Genomic DNA, 22485 nt, shown 5'->3' on the forward strand with positions numbered 1-22485 from the left:
TGGCATTTGTTCTATTGTCTTCCCAGCGAATTTGGAGGATGGAACGTAGACTACGTTGGTGAAAGCTTTCAAGTGCCTTTATGTGCTTCTTATAAGTGACCCATGTCTCTCTCCCACATAGTAGGGTGGGGAGGACCACTGCTCCCTAAAGCTGAAGACACGGTTTTAGAGTCTGCTAAAGGCATGAGATGCACATCTGATCCAATGATGAATCTCATCATCGAGTACCGACCTGACTTAGCTCAGTACCGACCTGACCTATCTCAGTACCGACCTGACTTAGCTTAGTACAGACCTAACCTAGCACAGTATCGACCTGACCTAGCTCAGTACCGACCTGACCTAGCTTTGAGTACCGACCTGACCTTGGCTTTGAGTACCGACCTGACCTAGCACAATACCAACCTGACCTAGATCAGTACCGACCTGACCTAGTTCAGTACCAACCTGACCTAACTTGTAGAAGGACGAGCCCCTGTGTTCTCGTGTTAGTGATCATAGAAAATGGCCGCCGTGGGCTGTTGTGTTGTAGGGGAAGAGGGACGGTGTGTGGGGAGACGACCCTCCGGCCAATCTGTTAAGTCAGCAGGAGCTGCAGCTGGAGCAGTTGTGGAGAAAGATGAACGTTTTAAAGGCGGAGAACGAAGCCCTCAGGACTGAGCTCCTTCTCCTTTAGGTGGGTGTCCTGCCTAGCAGGACACTTACGAAGGAGGGTCAGGAGCAGCAGGCGTGGAGAGTGGTTGTCTCCAAGGGGTCTAGGGTCAGACTCAGGAAAGCTGACCAGGGTGTGGAGTGCAGTTACCCCTACCAAGTGTTGGAGGAAGTTGGCGAGGAAGAGAAGAGGCAGGACAGTGTGGTGACAGAAGAGGAAAGGTGAGTTGGTCAAACTCGGCCCATTGGTAAGGTCGTGGTAGTTGGGGACAGCCAGGTGAGATTCTTAGTTAGGACTAAGGGTGTGTTTTTCTGGGGCTGGGATAGGGCAAGTAGCTGAGAGGATGGACAGGATTTTGTCAGGGGAGGGTACCAAGCCAGTAGTGTGTCTCAGTGTAGGAGACAACGACATAGGTAAGGTTAGGAGTGAGGAACTTTTCAGGAGGTTTAGGGAGGCAATAGGGAAGGTTAGAGATAGGGAGGGATCCCGATGGTATGTGGTGTCTTGCCTAGAAGAGGAGTTGGCAGAATGGCTGTCCAGGGCAATTGCTATAAATTGCCGACTGGAAAAACATTGTGCAAGCAATGGTAGGGCATTCATTGATAACTGGCTGTTATAGTGGTAATGTATATGGGACTAATCATATATATTATATTGGGTTAGAGTAGCGAAACCCAATTGTCTGTTTCTTCCTTTATTGAAGAACTATCGTTTATACAATTCCTGAGTGTATATCAACCGTAACTTTCACTATTTATGAGTGTGAAGAGAAAGGACGGCGGCTATGTAAATAGACCGTTTAATCACGTCCTTTCGATGTGAGATTATGAGTGGGACTGCCCGTGGGTGCCGGCTTATCCGAGCTGACCCATGTGCTGACCCATGTGCTGACCCATGCAGTCAGTGGCCGCACCCCAAGGAGGCTACCAATTACGTGATAGGAGCATGACAACTCATAGCCAGTGGAAAGTTACAGGGGATGAATCAGTATATAAATCAAATGCAATTAACCCATTTATATAATACTTCTGTTGATGAGACAGGGGCTATTACATCTGTCGGTCACCTGCCTTCCAAGAACCGCGAGGACTAAATAAACTCCCAGACTACATTTTATACATAACCCTAACCATGTTATAAACATATATGTAAACACTAAGCTGGGGACTCTGAAACTGAAGAGTTTTCATCAACTACAGGGGTCCTAGACTTAAGTGTCTTATGGGATAGTATTTTGTGTACAATTGTCAACTTGGATGACACTGACTTATACTAACAAAACCGAAACATAACTTCCAGAATTAACATAATTGTGGGAATCGTAAGACTTGGTATTGCAAATCCCAGTGAAAAATAAAATGGCAGATTATCACTCAAATCAACAAATTGGGTCTCTTTCAAGAAGGAAATAACCTTTAATTTCTCTGAAACAATCTGAAGATCACTAACAGTAAAATTCATTACAGGAAACAAGGGAATTAAATCAGAAGTGAGATTTAAATTCAAAGCAAAATGCTGATGAGTAGGCAAGGTCCGTAATGAACTACAAGTTACTTCACAGTAATCCGGAGCCTTGTAATGACCTTTCACAACTAATTGTTTCCCACCATCGTGGCCTTTTAAAATAACAGTAGTGTCATTAGGAAAGACAAAGTACTGCACATTATGGAGATGAGTGTGAAACACAATTTTAACACTAACTGGCCTATAGCTGCATTGCGTAAGCGCTGTGCGTACATTAGTTTGTATGACCGCCAATTCACATATCCCTTCTGCAGCAGGAATAAATGCGAAAATGTAGGCTGGACATACGTGTAAGTGTAAATACGACGATTTACACTGTGATAGTACCCTAGGATCATCCAACGCCAATAAAGAATATTCTTCATCTTCAAGTAAAAGTTCTTTAGGCCTATCCAGAGCATACAGTGTGTCGTTAACAAACCAAGGGAAGGGTTCTAAATGCCATGCATTAAACTTATGTTGCCCTCGCATAGGTATGTGGATAAGAATAGCATTGTGCGTGAGAGTCGACTCCAATAGAGGGTAATAGTATTCCACCTCATGATCATTAAAAATAGGAGTTAAATGATACGTCAACTTGGCAATCTGTAATGCAGCAAGAAAAGTCTGCACAGGCACAAGGTTTGCGTCCACACGCCCTATCCCTACATCTACTATGCTGTTAATTAGTTCATTTTTATTAGTAATGATATTCTGAACTGAATCTTCCGCAGCATGCAAATATTCAGAAAAATAAAGGAGTCGCTCTAACGTAGGGATTGAATTCTGCAACTTATACACAATCCTCGATAAATGATTAGACTCCGATAATATCGCATTAACCTTTGATTCTAAAGCAGTACTCGCATGGAATGTCTGAGATATAACACGATTCTGCTCAGGCACAGCTTGATCGACAATGTTCATGCGGTCCCCTAACTTAGCTACATCGTCGGCAGTTGCCGTGCCAAACAGAGTGCTTTGGAGAAGACCCACAAAATTAAACAAACCCCTCTTTCGTCGTGCTTGAGAACGCACTTCCTTTGCAAGATCAGCCTCGGACGCTGGTATTCTTTTTCCGACATCGACGAGAAACTTGTGAAGGGTCCTGAGACGAAGTTGTTGAAGCTCAACAGTTTGTGCAACCATTGTCGATACATTAGGAGCTGAACGGAGATCATCTAGGACTGCCAATGCTGACTGTAGTTGCGCGTCGACGGTTTCCATCTGACGGGGAAGCTTGAGCAGTCCATGCAACTCATACTTGATGTTCACCACGTCCTCTACTATGAGAACGCGTCCACGGGGTGCAACTAGCGCACCAGGCTTGAGGACTGATGTGGACATGTCTGTCAACACAACGGTGACACAACACAGTAGGAGCAACACATTGATGATCCAAGCCATTCTGTAAGAAATTTCATTTGTGAAAATATTGATGAATCAAGCGATTCTGTAAGAAATTTCATTTGTTTTAATATCTGCTTGCAGAACGAAGCTTCATACAATAATTATTAGGAACACTCTGCTTCCGTACTGTCTGCAAAGAGGTGTCTATTACATCATGACCATCTGGGGGTAATAAATGTTCATGGGTCTTCTTAAGACGGTCCGCATGCACGACATCTACGATCTGTGCATTAGGCTTCCAAATTTTAAATTTGTTGCCCGCTTCCTTGGCGATAATGCGGAATGGACCCGAAAACTTAGCCGAATGCTTGGAGTTTCTTTCAGGTTCTCTCACCATAACAGCATCACCTATCTCTAACACGACAGGTTTAGCTTGTTTATGTTGCTTGACCATCATTTCAGCGCGTGACGCTGCTAAATGTGTTCGTACTTGGCTATGAATATCCGTAAAAACACGGATTTGTTTTGCCGCGAAATCATCAATATTATAAACAGGGTTTGGCGTGTCCGTAACTACATCATAAGGCAAACGTTTGTCTGTACCATAGATAATGTACTAGGGTGATTTGCCTGTAGAACTATTAATCGACCCATTAAAAGACGCTGCAACCTGCGGTAATCAATCTTCCCATGTGTATTGCAAATGACATACTATCGGGCGCAGTATCTCCAGGATCTTGCAGTTGGTCCTCTCAAAAAGGCCATTAGTCTGTGGATGATAGGCTGTCACAAAACTTTGTTGTATTCCATACTGGGCACATATTTGCGCCACTAGCTGATTCTTGAACTCCGCCCCATTGTCTGAGAGAAGAACCTTAGGCATAGTATATGGACATATGAGATTCATCACTAAAGCATAGGCCACGGACTCGGCTGTTTTATCCTTCAGTGGGACTAAAACCACAAATCTAAAAAAATGATCCACACACACTAGGACATACGAGGATCCCTGATGACTCCTCGGAAGTTGTGACAAGTCAATAGCGACTGTGTCAAACGGACGGTCTGGTGTAGGATATTGTAGAATCTGTGCCGGTGACCTTGTAGTACCCTTATGTTGAGCATATGACTAACACTTAGCAATGTGTAATTCTATATCTTTCTTCATTGTGTTCCAAAAATATTTTTTCTTATTTCCGTCAAGCACTTGTCACGTCAGTGGTGACCTGCCTGAGGAACATCGTAGAACAACGTTATAATCGTTTCACACAACGAGTCAGGTACGACTATTTGAGAAACAATACCCTCCGGCGTCTTTTTCGATCTATGGAGTATGTTATGTTGTAATTTAAACTGAATAAAGGGAAGAATTAATTTGGGGAGTTTAACATCCTCTCCCGATTCTAAAGCAAAAATGACTGCTGACCATAACGGGTCGCGTCGTTGCTCATCCTCCAGTTGTGAAAGAGTGAACTGGTGCTATATTTCTAGACAAAGCCTTCGGCGACAACATTCGCCCTTCCCGGTAAATACCTAAACTCGGGGTTAAATTCCTGAATTGTCAGATACCAGTGTGCCAATCTGCCTCATAAGTTTCTGCCATGGAACAGTTCAGTCACTGCTGCATGGTCCGTAAACACAGTTATCTTGTAACCAAAGATAATGTCCTTAAACTGCTTTAGTGCCCACACAACAGCTAACGTCTCCAAATGCGTTACTGAATAACGTGTATCAGCATCATTAAGTTACGGCTTGCAAAAGCTATCACTCTAAACTTTCCTCTTGAATCCACTTGCATGAGTACGGCTCCGATTCCTTGTCCAGAAGCGTCAGTACACAGAGTAAAAGCTCGAGTGTAGTCAGGGAATGCCAGAACAGGTGCATTGGTAAACACTATCTTCAATGCCGCAAAGCTATTTTCGTGTTCAGCATCCCACACAAACATTGCATTTTTCTTAAGCAACCTTGTTAGGGGTGATGCCAATGTTGAATAGTTCTAAATAAAAGAACGATAATATCCAGATAAACCAAGAAAACTACGCACTTGATCAACCGATGTAGGACGTGGGAACTGATATACAGCTTTAACCTTATCATCAACTGTATGAATGCCGTCACCGTCAACTACAATCCCAAGGGATTTTTGCAGTTAGATAGGACAAAGGTCAAGGACAAAGTGGGGACATTAAAGTCAGAGAAAGGGGAAGTGATTGGTGGTAGTGAGGAAATAGGCAAAGCATTAAACAGCTACTTCTTATCAGTTTTCACAGAAGAAATTCATGAGGAAACGCCAGAGGTGGAACTGATATTTAGGGGAAATGAAGAAGAGAAACTAAAGGATGTCACTATCAGAAAAGAGGATGTTTTTTAGAAGATAAATAAATTAAAGTAGACAAACTCCCCAGGGCTGGATGAAATTTTTCCTTGAATTTTGAAAGAGTGTAAGGAACAGATTAGCGGACCCCTCGTGAATTTATTTACAAAATCATTAGACACGGGAGTTGTTCCAGACTTGTGGAAGCAGGTAAATCTAATACCCATATTCAAAAAGAGAGATAGAGCATCAGCAACAAATTACCGGCAGATTAGTTTGACATCAGTAGTGGGGAAATTTCTTGAATCAATTATGGCAAATAGCATCCGATCGCATTTAGAGAAAAATAAATTAATCTACGACTCTCAACATGGATTTACAAGGGGGAAAATCTTGTCTAACAAATCTGCTGACATTTTTTTCGGAAAGTCTATGAGGTAGTAGATAATTACGAAAATTACGATGTTATTTACTTAGACCTTAGCAAAGCATTTAACAGAGTACCACATCAGAGGCTTCTGAGAAAAGTTAAGGCTCATGGTATCGAGGGGAAAGTTTTAAATTGGATAAAATCATGGCTCACCGATAGAAGACAGAGGGTCAGCGTAGATGATTTGAAATCTGAGTGAGACTGTGTAACTAATGAGGTTCCCCAGGGGTCAGTACAGGGCCCACTCTTGTTCATAATTTATATAAACGATCTAGATACTGGGATCAGCAGTGATATAAGCAAATTTGCGGATGACACCAAAATAGGGCGGCAGATTAATTCAGGGCAGGATGCATATGCACTACAGGAGGATTTAAATGAACTGCAGGATTGGTCAGAAACATGGCAAATGCTATTCAACACCAGCAAGTGCAGCGTACTTAATATTGGAAGAACAAATACTGTCAATGTATACAGCCTTAACAACATCAACCTAGAGAAGTCGACTTGTGAAAGAGACTTAGGTGTACTTGTAATCCCGGACCTTCGGCCTAGAAAACAGTGCTTTAATGTTCGAAATAAGGCAGACAGAGTATTGGGTTTTAAATCTAGAAGTGTAAGCAATAAGAGTGCGGAGGTCATATTGCAATTATATCTTGCGCTAGTCAGGCTGTACCTCTATTATGCTGTTCAGTTCTGGTGCCCTTATTATAGAATGGATATCAATTCACTGGAGTCGGTGCAGCGAAGAATGACGAAAATGATTCCGGGACTTAGAAACCTTCCATATCAAGATAGATTAAAGAAACTAAACTTGCATTCCCTAGAAAGAAGAAGAGTGCGGGGAGATATAATAGAAGTATTTACGTGGGTGAAAGGAATCAATAAAGGAGATATAGATAAAGTTCTTATAATATTCGAGCAGGATAAGACTCGTAGCATTGGATTTAAGTTGGATAAGTTTAGATTTAGGAGGAAGATGGGAAGAAACTGGTTCACAAATAGGGTGGTAGACGAGCGGAACAAGCTTAGCAACTTTGTAATAAGTGCTGGGACGCTGGAAAGTTTTAAAAGGAGGCTAGATAGATGCACGAACGATAGAGAGTGGTTGTAACTCTCGAAAGGAGCTGCCATGCACAGGCCAACCGGCTTATTGCAGGCTCCTTATTTTCTTATTTGCTTATGTCCGTGGTGGTTGACAGGTGGAAGCCGAGGTACCGAAAGTGAGTAAAATTAGAGAGGGTAGTACCGTTAAGATGGATGGGTGGTGGATGTGTGTCTGAACCAGGACCAGGTTGAAAGAGAATCTGAATCTTACTTAGATTCACCACAAGGCCGAAGTGTGCATACGCATCCGCGTACGTGTCCAGAATCTCATGCGACGTGTAGTGTGAGCACCAACGGTGAGGTTGTCTGCATACTGAAGTTTAGTAATGGAAGCTGCCGATACCCTTTTTTCTTGCCTCGAGGTATCTTATGTTGAAAAGACCCTTCATCCGGTACTCGATGTCCACCCCGCCGGCTAAATTGGCACTGGCACGAGTAAGGAAGGCAGCCAAGAAAATGGAAAAGAGAGTTGGTGCCAGTACACACCCTTGTTTAACCCCCGTTTAAATGAGGAAGAACTTAGACTGGGTGCCAGTGTGCAGGACCCTGCCGTTCATGTCATCGTGGAGTTGCCTCACAATGGCGATAAATTTTGAGGAGCAGCCAAAACGGCTGAGGGTCTACCAGAGGGCTTCCCTGTTGACCGAGTCGAAGGCCTTGGTTAGGTCGATGAAAGCCATGTACAGGTCACGAAGCTGTTCTCTGCGCTTTTCCTGTCTCTAACAGACATCAAATTTCATGTCAGTGGTGCCTGATGGTCTAAAGCTACATTGAGATTCTGAGAGGAAATTTTCCTCCTGAGGAAGAAGTCTTTTTAGCAAGAATGGGGCGATAATCTTGCCAGCTAATGACAGCAGCGAAACCCAGTGGTATTTTTTTTTTTACGGGAATTAGCCCACCCGGGCACAGGTCAAACGACCCACAACGGAGCCTGGGGGGCAAAAAAAAAACGGAAAGAAATTGTAAATATAGAAAAAAAAAGGTTATACTGTATTAATCTACACCACGAAAATGCCGGAAAACCAGCTTTTTAAAGTGAGACAGATTGTAAGAGCATGGAAACACAGAAGAAGGCAGAGCATTCCACAGTTTGGCTGTGTGAGGAAAGAAGGAGGTACTATAACGGGTTTTTCTTGTGTGACAGACATCCACAGAGAAACGGTGGGCACCGCGGGCAAGACGTGTGTTACGAACCCACGGCCTTGCCGGCGGTACACAGGATGCCAAATCCACCGAACATTGCCCGTTAAAGTACCTGTAAAAGAGAGAGAGTGAAGCAACATTGCGGCGAAGAGAAAGGGAAGAGTGATTGTCGACTAAAGGAGGAGAGTTAATAAGACGAAATGCCTTTGATTTCACCCTATTTAATAGTTGGACAGAAGAGCCACCCCAGATGTGAGAGTAGTACTCCAAGTTAGGACGAATGAATCCCTTATATACTTGGAGCAACTTCTCAGGAGTGAAGTAGCTGCGGCATCTGTACAGCATTCCCAACTTTCGGAAGGCAGCTTTAGTTTTACTAAGGATGTGTGATTTCCAGGACATATTGGAGGAAATGGTGAAGCCTAACATATTTATTTCAGAATTTGGGAGGATGATAGCGTCCTGAAATGTAATTGGTGGGAGATCGTCTAATTTACAAAGTGTAATTGGTAAATATTGAGTTTTGTTACTATTGAACTTAACCAAGTTTGTACCTCCCCATTCAGAGATGCTGCACAGATCCGCGTTGATGGAAGTAATGATATCAGTTCTAGAAACAGATCTAGGAGGAAGGGGAAAATGTGAGGAAGAGTGAAGAGTAGAATCATCAGCGTAAGAATGGATAGAATTAGTTGTAGTGTGAAGTAAATCATTGATAAAAAGAAGGAAGAGAGTTGGTGAAAGAACAGAACCCTGTGGGACGCCACTACTGACAGAGAAAGAGCGAGAAATCGATCCCTCGACAACAACTGCCATGGATAGGTTCTCAAGGAAGCTAGAGATGAGAAAACAAAGTGGGGGAGAGAAACCAAAAGAGGGAAGTTTAGATAGCAAAGACTTGTGCCATACCCTGTCAAATGCTTTGGAGATGTCGAGGGCCACGACAAAAGTTTCCCCATAATCCCTAAGAGAGGATGAACAAAGATGGGTGCAATAGGAGAGCAGATCACCAGTAGATCTCGCCTGGCGAAAGCCATACTGGTGATCCGACAAAAGAGAAAGGCGTTCAAGGTGACGGAGAAAATGGGAGTTCAAGATAGTTTCGAAAATCTTAGAGAGGGATGAAGTTATGGCAATGGGGCGATAGTTAGAGGGATTAGAATGGTCACCCTTCTTCGGGATGGGCTAAACCAAGGCATGCTTCCAAGAAGAAGGAAAAGTTTGGGTTTTGAGGCAAAGGCGAAAGAGGCGAGCAAGCACAGGGGCCAGGGCTTCAGCACACTCCCTCAGAACACGAGGGGGTATTCCGTCCGGTCCATGCGCCTTACTCACATCCAACTTGGATAACACACCGGCAACCCTGCGAGTGGAGATTATAGGAAAGAGCATAGGTTCAGTAGGAGGTGCAGAGGTAGGAGGGATAGAGTGGGAATCGTCTAAGGGGGAATTAGAGGAGAATAAGGTGCCAAAGAGGTTGTCTTTGTCAGGAGGAGAGTTGGCTATAGAGTTATTGGGACGGAAGAGGGTAGGAAAAGAAGGCGTGCAGAAGTTGTTACAGATGTTTTTAGTTAAGGACCAGAAGGATTTACTAGAGGAAGAATTAGTCAGGACAGCGGTCTTTCTTTTAATAAAATTCCGCTTGGCCCTACGAAGAATAGCCTTTCAACGATTCCAAGAAGTAATGAAAGAGGTGTGGGTAATAGGAGAAGGAGATAGTTTCATAGCTCGATATGCCCTATCTCTCACCCTGCAAGCAAGAGAGCAGGAGCGATCAAACCATGATTGTAATGTGAAAGTTTTGGTAGAAGATGGGATAAATGCGCTCATACCGCCCTGTATAACCCCCGCAATGCTGTCAGCACATACCGAGGCATCCCGAGTGGAAAAGCAATATTCATCCCAAGGAAAGTCGGTGAAGAATTCTCGCAAGGATTGCCAGCTTGCCCTCCGATAGTGCCATAGTTGACGTTTAGAGGGGGGTGGGGGAGGTGGTCGTGCCCACTTTGATTTAATAGAAATAAGGTTGTGATCATAAGACCCTAAGGGGGCAGAAATTGAGAATGAATAGTGTGAGGGGTTAGAGGTAAAACAAAGATCAAGAATGTTAGCAAGTTGATCGTGTCGATCTGGAACGCCTGTAGGGCGTTTGATTATTTGTTCCAAATCATTAAGTAAGGAAAAAGAGAGTGCCTCAGCTCCACCTGGGTCATCCCTTGCAGAGCCAAGGCACTCTCTGTGATGTACATTGAAATCCCCTAGGTAGAGGATCTCGGTGTTGGGGTGTGTGGATAGCAACGACTCATGGCAAGAAGTGAGATAGTCAAAGAGTTCGAAATAGTTGGTAGAGTTGGGAGAACAGTATAGGAAACAAAGAAAAATAGTCACAGTAGGTAGAGATATTTTGAGCCAGATGACATCATAAAGGGGAGATTCAAGATCGGTGAGTCGGGCTATAGGTGTACGTGTGTTGCAGTAGGCGCATACACCTCCCTTAGAACGGAAGTAGGTATAAAGGTTGTAGTTAGAGACTTGAAAAGGTTTGGGTGAAGCTGCTTTGGTCAGTTGAAGTTCGGAGAGTAGTTAGAGGTTGATAGATGGTGCTCCACAGAAGAAAAATTGGATCTCAGTCCGCGAATGTTGGCAAAATGAAATGTGAAAAAAGCCGATCCTCCAGCAACCGCGGTGGCGTCAGCTGAGGCCCCAGTAGCTTGATGATGATCAGGTCGGCCCTGGGGTCCACAACCTTCCCGACCAGTGGGACCCATCCGAGAAGGCCCCGCTTCAGTATTAATATCAACTGACATAGGAGAATAAAATGGAATGAATGAAACAGATCAAGAATGAGTACGGTTTTATTTGTGGTGTTGTCAATAGTAAGAGAGACAGTTGAGACCCTGCAATTGTGTGTAAATGAGGCAGAAAGATAGATCAACAACCTGGGACTTGGTCACAGTTTTCGTGATGCCATATAGCAGCAGGGTCTACCATTAGACAGCACATTATGCTTCCAATATCTTCCCAGGCGGTAGTACCTCCCTGTTTGGTAGCTGCCTACTACCTACTACCTACTAGTTACCACAGTCTGACCTGTCTCCCTTGTTCTTATAAATATTGACGATGGAGGCGTCTTTAAGAGCTTTGAGGATTTCCACCTTTCCTCATATATTCTCCATGAGAGAGTGGAAAAGGCTGGTAAGCAGAGGTTCTCCTGCTTTATACACCTCGGCTGGGATTCCATCAGGCCCTGAGGCTTTGTTATTTTTCTTCTGTTTAATAGCAGTAGCTACCTCATCCAGGGATGGAGGATAGCTCAGGTGGGTCAGCTCTGGATACTGAGGGACCTGCTGGGTAGGCAGGACATCCACATTAGTGTTTCGGTTAAGCAGCGAATGGTAGTGCACTTTCCAGCGGTGAAGGAGGCCTTCATTGCCTTTAATTGTAGAGTTACCATTGGATGAGCGGAGGGGGGCTGCGCCACGAGTGATTGGCCCATAAAATGTTTTGGTGGAGTTGAAAAATTCGCGCATCTTGTGCTGATCTGCAATTTTTGTGCTTCACATGGTTCATTTTTAAACCAGTCGTTCTTTAAATTTCGAAATTACCTTTGGGCCGCAGCTTTCTTCTTGCGGAGGGTATCAGCTTTGTTCCGAGACTAAGGGTTGCTTTGCTAGTCAGTTAAAGCAGCAGTTTTATCATTGACGTGTACATTGATTGCTGGGTCATTTTCATCAAACAAGTCCTGGTGCATTCTTTCGATTTGGCCGAGGGTCTCTCTGCAGGTTTTTGTCATGACAGTGTTGAGAATATCCCATTTGGTACTGGGATTTGGGCTGTTCGTTGTCGGGTTGTTTTTCAGCCCACGTTCGACCTGCTCTCTGCAAGCATGTGATGCCGCTGGATCCTCCAGACGCATATATTTAAAACCTCTTCTGGAGGCTTGCTGCCTTCGCTGTTTTGGGGCGACGTGAAGTTTTGCTCTGGCGAGCCAATGTTCAGTGTCGCAGTGGGTGATGAGGACATCTTGGCGATCTCTTCCTCTGACAATGATGTAGTCAATGAGATGCCAGTGTTGTGGATCGTGGGTGTTGCCACGAACCCTTGAACTTGTCGGCCTGCCTAAACAAGGTATTGGTGATAGTGAGGTTGTGTGCAGCACACTTGCTAAGGAGGAGTAGGCCTTTGGGATTACACTTGTCTATTCCATTTCTCCCTATGGTTCCCTGCCAAATCTCAGCATCTCTGCCAACTCTGGCATTGAAGTCACCAAGGAGCACAACCTTATCTTCTCTGGGATAGAGGTTAGCACTCTGTCGAGGTCGGAGTAAAAGGCCTCATTGATGTCATCCTCTGCATCCAGAGCGTCATAAGGTGCTCGTTGATCCCAATAGGCATTTTATTTGGCTTGTGTAGGATGCGTTGGCGGATGACAAATCCAATTCCATAAATGCGGTTTCTCTCCACAGCAGGCTTAACCTTCCAGAAGAAGGTATAACCAGACCCCCATTCTGTGAGTTGACACTCGTCTGGGAACCGGGACTCACTATTGACCGCTATGTCGTTGTTATACCTCTTTTGCCACAAGGACAGTTCTTCTAAAAGGACGCTCATTTGTGTTTTCGACCGCATAAGGATGACCTTACTGGGTGCGGTTGTCTAGTCAGGTTATTTTTTTAGGCAGGCTACGTTTAGGGCACCTTTTCTAGTCCCATCCCCATGTGGGGTGCGCAGAGTGGCTCCTCGATAGGGCTGCTCAGTCGCACAGACGGGACCGGATTGCACTGCTGCCTTGATCCCAGTGCATAAACGACATCTTATCTGTGCCGCTCATGTGCAGAGTTGTGACTAGAGACTCCTGGTAGTCAACTCTGCCTCTCCGCGTCGCCATTCGTTCATCGCCATAGGACTTTTGGGGGTATAGGGGTTTTGATGATGATGAGAGATATGATGAGCTGGATGATGGCTGCTCGTGAGTTGATTTATGTGGTGAGGCAGGAGTGCAGGCTGCAACCACACAATTTGGCTCTCCCTTTTTCTGATCTAATGGTGCAAGTGTTGCAACGACTGAGGAGAGCGAGAGTAGCAATGGACTGCTAATATCCCAGTTTGTTGGGTTTCGCCTTAGTAGCCTCTGTATCATGCATTGCCTTCGTCCGCCGGTGTAGACGTTGGGTTCCCATGGTGGTCACCTCTTCTGCCTATACCGCCGTTGGGGGTCTTGTTGGAGCTCTGTAAGCATATCTGCCAAATGCGGGGCTCCACTGCAGATTTTTTGTTTGGGCTTTACTCCCGTAGCCTTATACCTCCCTAGGTTAATCCGCAAGGTAGCAAGGCAATGGTTGGTAGGAGCCAGGACGTGTCCACATGCCAGTGGGCCTATGCACCGTCCCTCTAGGGCACACACACACACATACACACACACACACACACACACACAAACCCCCCACTAACACACAACCTCCCACTCCTCCCACTAACACACACACAGATCGCTCGATCGCGTATTGCTGTTCGACTCCACAACCGCAACCCGCCCATACGAGCACGTACTGATCGCTACAAGAACAGCCCAGTCCCAACCATTGTAAATGTTATTACAACTCGTAATCAACCAGTGCATTCACTCCCAGTCAATCTCAATCTTACTTTTTTGGACTGTCACTATGCTGAAATGCCATGTTGTGTAACCTTCTCTCCACTTAGTTATTATATATCATATATGTATGACTTATGTTACTTGTATAATATTTGTCAATGAAGAGACCCATTCCCCAATTATGTAACTGTATATTTTCAGCCTTCCGACTGTCATGCTCTTTCAATAAACCGTTGATTATTATTATTGTTATTATTATTATTATTATTATTATTATTATTATTATTATTATTATTATTATTATTATTATTATTATTATTATTATTATTATTATTATTATTATTATTATTATTGCACACACACACACACACACACACACACACACTCTTGTAAACTATTATGTTTACCCATTTTTGTGAATGTCTTGTTTCACAACAAAGTTCTGCTATAGTTACTGAATATTTTCCCTTTATGATAACCATAGCGGCAGATAAGGAGACGAGGGAGTCTGTCTGTCAGTCTGACTGTGTATATTACATATTTTATAGAGGCGCAGCGGTCGAATGGATACTAACTGTATGTTTATGATTTTAGTAAGTGTCCACATTTCTTAAAGTACAATGCCAAATAAGATGGTATGGGACAACCTAGTGTCTGTCCTTTTAATGGGCAACTTTTATTATCAATAGTTCTTTATTCATATCTGAATTCTGCAGGTTATGAGTTTCAGCAAAGTGTATATGATCAGTGTACCTGGTGTTGTCGGACAGGTATGGCTGTTGGAACAGATCCCTGGGCCACCAAGTAGACCACTGATCGGTAACGTTTTCCAACTCGCCGTTGAACCTTCAGGTGAGTACGAGTTTCTGCTTCCTCGTGTACCTGTCATTTTTGGTGTTCTTATTCGTCGAGCATCAACATATTGATTTACAAGTCTAAACTAACCAACTCTCTCTCTCTCTCTCTCTCTCTCTCTCTCTCTCTCTCTCTCTCTTTGTTGGTCATATGTTACAGAAGTAATTCCTACATTCATGAAGCTCAGTGACTACGGTGAAGTGGTCAGAATTTGGGTGGGACAGAGCGCCCACTGTTTACTGAACAGTTCCAGAGCTGCGGAGGTTAGTAGGAGTGAATATCCTAATAATTAGATTAACGTGAGTGATACTGTGGTAAAGTTGTTATGATAAGAATAACGGAGCAGGTAAGTTGAAGTTAAGGCAAGGCAGCGGGGGGGGGTGGAGTTTAGACATACATCGTACACCCGCCAGTAACTATCAGCTGCCATGTGGTTTGGATAAGAGGGGAGAGAGGAGGGGATGTTAATACTACAGCCCCCCGTATTCTTAACTCGGGCTGAGAAGACAATGTTGCTTTTAAGGATATGTATACGCTAGCATTACTACTACTACAAATATTGATAAGTAATTATTTATACAGAGGTATGATACGTAAATCGTGCTGAAGACTTATTTTAGGACATTAACACTTTGTACAAATCTATTTACAATGGCCAGTTTAATATCATAATACTGAATAAATAAGGTGATTTTTATGACCAGGATGAACCAAACAAAACATAATTTACTGTTTATTTGAGTTGCAGGCAGTACTGAGTAGTCAGAAGCACGTGACTAAGAACGCTACATACGATCATTTGCAGCCCTGGCTTGGCAACGGTCTCTTAAGTTCTTCTGGTAAGCTGTTTCGTATTATTGCATATGGTTATTTGAGTCATCTGAAGCATAGGCACCTTCACCTTTTTCACTTGACGATTAAGCACCCTAACGCTAACCTAGCATTAGCATGTTTAATAATTTGGTGAAATCAGCTGGGGTGCTTAATCTTCTGTTGATCAAATTATTTATGTTACGCTATACCTTGACGTATTTGCCATATAATATTTTTTTTCTTTTAAACAGTATTACTTTAAGTTACGGGAATTTCTTTCATTAAATTAGGTTAAGTTTATTTATGGTTTGTATTACGATTATTTACATAATTATCCCATTCCCTTATGCATACTAGTTTAAATTATGGACACACACACACACACACACACACACACACACACACACACACACACACACACACACACACACACACACACACACACTCACTTACTCACTCACTTTTGAACTGTTGATGTAATATTATAAAAACAGACGAAAATAATATAAGCATCACAACTTGTTGCTGCCCCCACTACATAAATAACACCTAAGAGAAGAAAGATAGTAAATTTGTGTTTTTAATCTTTATTTTTTCACATAATAAATAATACCATCACCTCCTCCCCCCATGGTAGGTAGTCATTGGCATATCAGAAGGAAGCAGTTGACCCCGGCCTTCCACTTTAAGATTCTGGAGGATTTTATTGACGTCTTCAACAGCCAGAGCCAGAAGTTGGTCCGGAAGTTGGAGCAGAAAGCCGATGGACATCCTTTTGACATCTATCCTTACATCACCCACTGTAGTTTGGATATAATTTCGGGTTAGGCAGCGGGATTGTTTTTTCTTCTAATACTTTTTATCGGTTCACATGAAGATTAGACACCGCAGGTTAGGTTAGGTTAGGTTAGGTCAGATTAATAAAATTAGGAAAATAATACCATTAATCTTGGGGTTGGTATTAAGATTATCTACATGATCATCCTTACATACAAACCAGTTTAAATTTCTAGATAATTAATACGACTACAGAGGTATAACCAGTATACACAAATTTCTATGAAGATATGAAAAGACTTACAGAAGTTATCCCAATTTAGCAAGATCCCTAAAGTTAATGCTATTATATTTCTTGGTGTAATGTACTGTATGTTTAGTATGTTTACCTCCCTTTTGCACAGAGACCGTCATGGGGAACATTATTAACGCACAAGACAACAGTGAATCAGACTATGTGAAGGCTGTTGAAAGGTTAGTAACTTTTCATTGTTTTGTGTTGGTTAAAGTCAAGGAGGGTGATATCTTCCTTTACTGTGGTGTATAAACGAACCTTCTCGTCCTTCTTATGGTATAATTCAACTTGGGTGCACAATAAACTAGCCGCTGTCAGTGGCCAAAAAAAAAAAATATTAATTAAAATTTTCAATGTTTTCTTCATTTATATAAAACCCAAGAATATTAATATCTACGACAATACTCTTGAAACAAGTCTTCCCAATATACACGGGACTGGGAGGTTATGGAACAGCTTAGGCCGTCGTGTTCCATCTCTATCTTCATTCCTCACTGTGTCTTTTCTGTCATTTTTATTCTTCCTTGCATTATAAACATCTAACACTGGAAAAGGAACAGACTAAACGTTTAGCAAATTGAGAAATGGTAGAAATGACAAACACACAGTTTATAAAAATAAACCAATAGGGAATATTTAAGAGTAGATCAATACTTATATCAGCGTTGTTTTGAACATTTGAAAGATTTTGCTTAGAAATAATTGTTTAACTCCTCCTGAAAAATCATCTTCAATAAGTTCGATAACATTAAATACACTTACTGCAAGAGTTCTAACACAGGTGTTCTTCAGATAAAAAAGAAAGGAATCAAATTCTCAACATTGATAGTTAGCCCCTTCACTACGGAAACGCCATTTTTTTAATTTTATTTGGTTAACGCGAGAAGATTTTATTCAGCTCAGAGGTGATCCCTTACCCAAGTGGTTAAAGGAGTACTTGGTACTTCAATTAACATTCAGTAACAGATAAAATTGAAGTCCTGAAGATTAAGCACCCCACTTTACTTCACCTGTAACCTGAACTGACTTTACATGATACTTCAAGGTAGCATTAGGGTGTTTAATCACCAAGTGTAGGTAGTAGGCAGCTGCCAAACAGGGAGGTACTAAAGCCAGGGAAGATATTAGAAGCATAATGTGTTGTCTATTGGTAGACCCTGCTGCCATATAGCATCACGAAAATTGTGACCAACTCCCAGGTTGCTGATCTAACTTTCTGCCCCATTTGTACACAATTGCAGGGTCTCAATTGTTTCTCCTACTATTAACAACACAACACAACATACATATATTGTTTCTCACTTATGATCTTTTTATTTTATTTTTGTATTTCTTTATTATTATTATTATTATTATTATTATTATTATTATTATTATTATTATTATTATTATTATTATTATTATTATTATTATCATTATTATTATTATTATTATTATTATTATTATTATTATTGTTATTATTATTATTATTATTATTATTATTATTATTATTATTATTATTATTATCATCATTATTATTATTATTATTATTATTATTATTATTATTACCCTTAGGCCTGAGTGACGTTCAGAACGTCCTGCTATTTTCCGCCATTTTTTTCGATTTAACCCGGTTACTGCCATAAGCACCTAACCGGGGCTTATGTATTACATTTTCTGCCCCATGCCCTGATGTGGGTCAATGACCTGTGCCCGGGTGGGCTAATCCCAGCAAAAAAAAAAAAAAAAGTGGCGACCTGTAGTATAATGGTCAGCATGCTCGCCTCGCAAACTAGAGTACCCTGGTTCGATCCTCCGGCAGGGTGAAACCATGGGCAAGTTTCTTTACGCTATTTGCCTCTGTCTACCTAGCAGTAATTGGGAACCTGGATGTTAATTGATTTGCTGATCGTGTTCAGGGGTAATGGTTAGCCAGTGCAGTAGGCGAGCTGTCCGGTCTTCTCGGACTATTCCTTGACACTGGGTCATGCAACTATTTAACTCATGGTGTGGTTGTTGTGTTGGGCCAAGGTTCTACACCATTAACAAATTCACTCCTCGTTACACGAGGGACAACCATTATGTATATATAATCATTAAGTGAAATTAGCAGGTGCCTAGTCTTCAGGTTATCCAATAAACTTTTAACTGCCCATGGTCACTAATTGAAATATCCTCTCTTATTAACAGCTTAATCAATTATACAGTATGTCTTTCCTCCAATAAAAGTACCAAGTTCCGAAATACCTAACTCAGCTATTTACACAGGATGATAAAAATCATAAAGTTACGTCAGTACCGGCCATGGTTACACCTGAATTTCATGTTCCGGCTTCTGGGACCTACTAAGGAGCACGACGCCTGTATCGACATCCTCCACGACATGTCCAGAAGAGCTATCACGGAGAGGAAGAGGGCACGAGCCAAACAACAGGAGGCTAGGAATGAACCGCAGGAATGTGATAAACCTGGTGGGTGTTATTTACATGTGCACAGTTGGTGGGTGTTATTTACATGTGTACAGTTGGTGGGTGTTGCTAACATGTGTACAGTTGGTGGGTGTTATTTACATGTGTACAGTTGGTGGGTGTTGCTAACATGTGTACAGTTGGTTGGTGTTGTTTATAGATGTACAGTTGGTTGGTGTTGCTAACATGTGTACAGTTGGTGGGTGTTGTTTACATGTGTACAGTTGGTTGGTGTTGTTTATAGATGTACAGTTGGTTGGTGTTGCTAACATGTGTACAGTTGGTGGGTGTTGTTTATAGATGTACAATTGGTGGGTGTTATTTACATGTGTACAGTTGGTGGGTGTTGCTAACATGTGTACAGTTGGTGGGTGTTGTTTACATGTGTAGAGTTGGTGGGTGTTGTTTACATGTGTACATGTACAGTTGGTGGGTGTTATTTACATGTGTACAGTTGGTGGGTGCATGTGTACAGTTGGTTTTATTGTATGTGTACAGTTTGGTGGGTGTGTACAGTTTGGTACATGTGTACAGTTGGTGGGTGTTATTTACATGTGTACAGTTGGTGGGTGTTGCTAACATGTGTACAGTTGGTGGGTGTTGTTTATAGATGTACAGTTGGTTGGTGTTGCTAACATGTGTACAGTTGGTGGGTGTTGTTTACATGTGTACAGTTGGGCGGTGTTGTTTACATGTGTACAGTGTGTGGGTGTTATTTACATGTGTACAGTTGGTGGGTGTTATTTTCATGTGTACAGTTGGGTGTTTTTTATGTGTACATTTTGGTGGGTGGTGTTTACATGTGTACAGTTGGTGGGTGTTTTTTATGTGTGTACATTTGGTGGGTGGTGTTTACATGTGTACCCAGTTGGTGGGTGTTTTTTTATGTGTACATTTGGTGGGTGGTGTTTACATGTACACCCAGTTGGTGGGTGTTGTTTCATATGTACAGTTGGTGGGTGTTTTTTTATGTGTACATTTGGTGGGTGTTTTATGTGTACACAGTTGGTGGGTGTTTTTTCATGTGTACAGTTGGTGGGTGTTTTTTATGTGTACATTTGGTGTGTGTTGTTTTTCATGTGTACAGTTGGTGGGTGTTTTTATGTGTACATTTTGGTGGGTGGTGTTTACATGTGTACAGTTGGTGGGTGTTTTTATGTGTACATTTTGGTGGGTGGTGTTTTTATGTGTACAGTTGGTGTGTGTGTTGTTTCATGTGTACAGTTGGTGGGTGTTTTTTATGTGTACATTTGGTGGAGTGGTGTTTACATGTGTACAGTTGGTGTGTGTTGTTTCATGTGTACAGTTGGTGGATGTTGTTTCATGTGTACAGTTAGGGTGGGTGGTGTTTACATGTGTGTGTGCAGTTGGTGGGTGTTACATGTGTACAGTTGGTGGGTGTTGTTTTTCATGTGTACAGTTGGATGTTGTTTACATGTGTACAGTTGGTGGGTGAATTTGTTTACATGTGTACAGTTGGTGGGTGGTGTTTACATGTGTGTACACAGTTGGTGGTGGTGTTTACATGTACAGTTGGTGGGTGTTGTTTTCATGTGTACAGTTGGTGGGTGTTGTTTACATGTGTACAGTTGGTGGGTGGTGTTTACATGTGTACAGTTGGTGGATGTTGTTTACATGTGTACAGTTGGTGGGTGGTGTTTACATGTGTACAGTTGGTGGATGTTGTTTACATGTGTACAGTTGGTGGGTGGTGTTTACATGTGTACAGTTGGTGGGTGTTGTTTTCATGTGTACAATTGGTGGGTGTTGTTTTCATTTGTACAGTTGGTGGGTGTTGTTTTCATGTGTACAGTTGGTGGGTCGAGTTTTCATGTGTACAGTTGGTGGGTGTTGTTTACAGATGTGCAGTTGGTGGGTCATGTTTACATGTGTAAACTGCACCACAACCATCTACTACTCCCACTGCTCTCTCCTCTTCCCTCCCAGCTCGACATCATGGCTGGGAATTGTGTGTGTCTTTGCTCAGGCCGGAACCAGAAGTGCACAACCTGTATTTGTGTGAGAAGTAAAACACGTTGTGTGGGTTGTAGGAAAGGGACCAGCTGTTAAAATCCCTTCGACAGGGATCCATCACCTGATGATGACATAGCAATGAACCCACTCAGTCGGAAAATGATGTTCATGAGATGAATGACACACAGTAAACATGTTGGAAAGGCATGTCGGAGGAAGATGCAGAGAAGTGGGTGAAAGAAGCCTTCTCAGAAGTTGTCAGGTTGTCGCTAGCTAACCTCTTTGAATCACCCAAGTGTGCGGCCACCAAAGAAATGATCAGGGAGATGACTCGACTCATATACAATTACACTTACGATAGCTTTCTTGCTTCATTAGCTCTTCTTATACTGGCAATAATACCTCATCTATTCTGCCAGAGAACACGCACAAGGAGAAAGTGCAAAGAAAATGTGGCAGTAATGAAGAAATGATTGATAATGTTGCAGAAAGGGGCCCTTGATGATCTCCTACGTAAGTCAAGAACACTTAACTGTAGGAGAGACTAAAATTCATAGGAGACGGAAAGCAAGGCATTGGGGATGTTGACAGAATGTTTGGTAACACGATGCCTGTGGGAAAAGTGTTTTCGGTGGTAATATTTCCCTCAGAGGAATCTTCCTATGGTGTGCTGCCAATAGACAGAGAGACCTTAACGCAACTGAAGGAAAAACATCCTCATCCAAATGCAGAGGAAGGCATCAGATTTCAGGGTGCCTATAACCCCCCAATTTCTGTCATGTTCGAGAAAATATCAGGAGGGATGGTGTGGAAAAGAGTACTGAAGAAACAGGGAGCGGCAGGCCCTTCAGGCCTGGATGCAGAAGGCTGGAGAGTCATCCTCAGCACCAACAAGTTTGATGGCGCAGCAAGTGATCTCTGCAATGCCACTGCCGTCCTTGCCAGAAAGCTAGCAACCTCTTGCTGCCATCACTTTCAAGCTCTGACGGCTCGCCACCTCTTCCCCCTTGATAAAATCCCAGGATGTAGGCCTATAGGGGTGGGGTAAGTGCTGAGACGGATCATCGGAAAATGAATTATGGAGTTGGTTGATAATGATGTCAGAGCAACTGAAAGGAACCTGCAAGTATGTGCTGGCCACCAGGCTGGGGGTGATGCTGCAATTCACGTCATGAGAAAGATATTTGAGCAGACCGATTGTGATGCCGTACTCCTGGTTGACGCTTCCAACA

At 42.6% G+C, this 22485-nt stretch overlaps 1 protein-coding gene across 2 annotated transcripts in view; it reads left to right on the forward strand.

Moving 5' to 3' along the window:
• Nucleotides 1-22485, forward strand: part of LOC121858270 (cytochrome P450 4C1-like) — a 73953-nt gene that overhangs the window by 42510 nt on the left and 8958 nt on the right. Inside the window, exons 3-8 of one of the 2 annotated variants that reach the window (XM_042354579.1) lie at nt 14809-14944; nt 15107-15210; nt 15696-15786; nt 16398-16583; nt 16942-17011; nt 19080-19282. In XM_042354579.1, the coding sequence (XP_042210513.1) occupies nt 14809-14944; nt 15107-15210; nt 15696-15786; nt 16398-16583; nt 16942-17011; nt 19080-19282 (790 nt within the window). The remainder of the gene's footprint in view (nt 1-14808; nt 14945-15106; nt 15211-15695; nt 15787-16397; nt 16584-16941; nt 17012-19079; nt 19283-22485) is intronic. The other variant, XM_042354580.1, reaches the window with a different exon arrangement.

Source organism: Homarus americanus, unplaced genomic scaffold (genome assembly GCF_018991925.1).
Source record: "Homarus americanus isolate GMGI-L3 unplaced genomic scaffold, GMGI_Hamer_2.0 scaffold57980, whole genome shotgun sequence".
In the NCBI taxonomy this organism is placed as follows: domain Eukaryota; kingdom Metazoa; phylum Arthropoda; class Malacostraca; order Decapoda; family Nephropidae; genus Homarus; species Homarus americanus.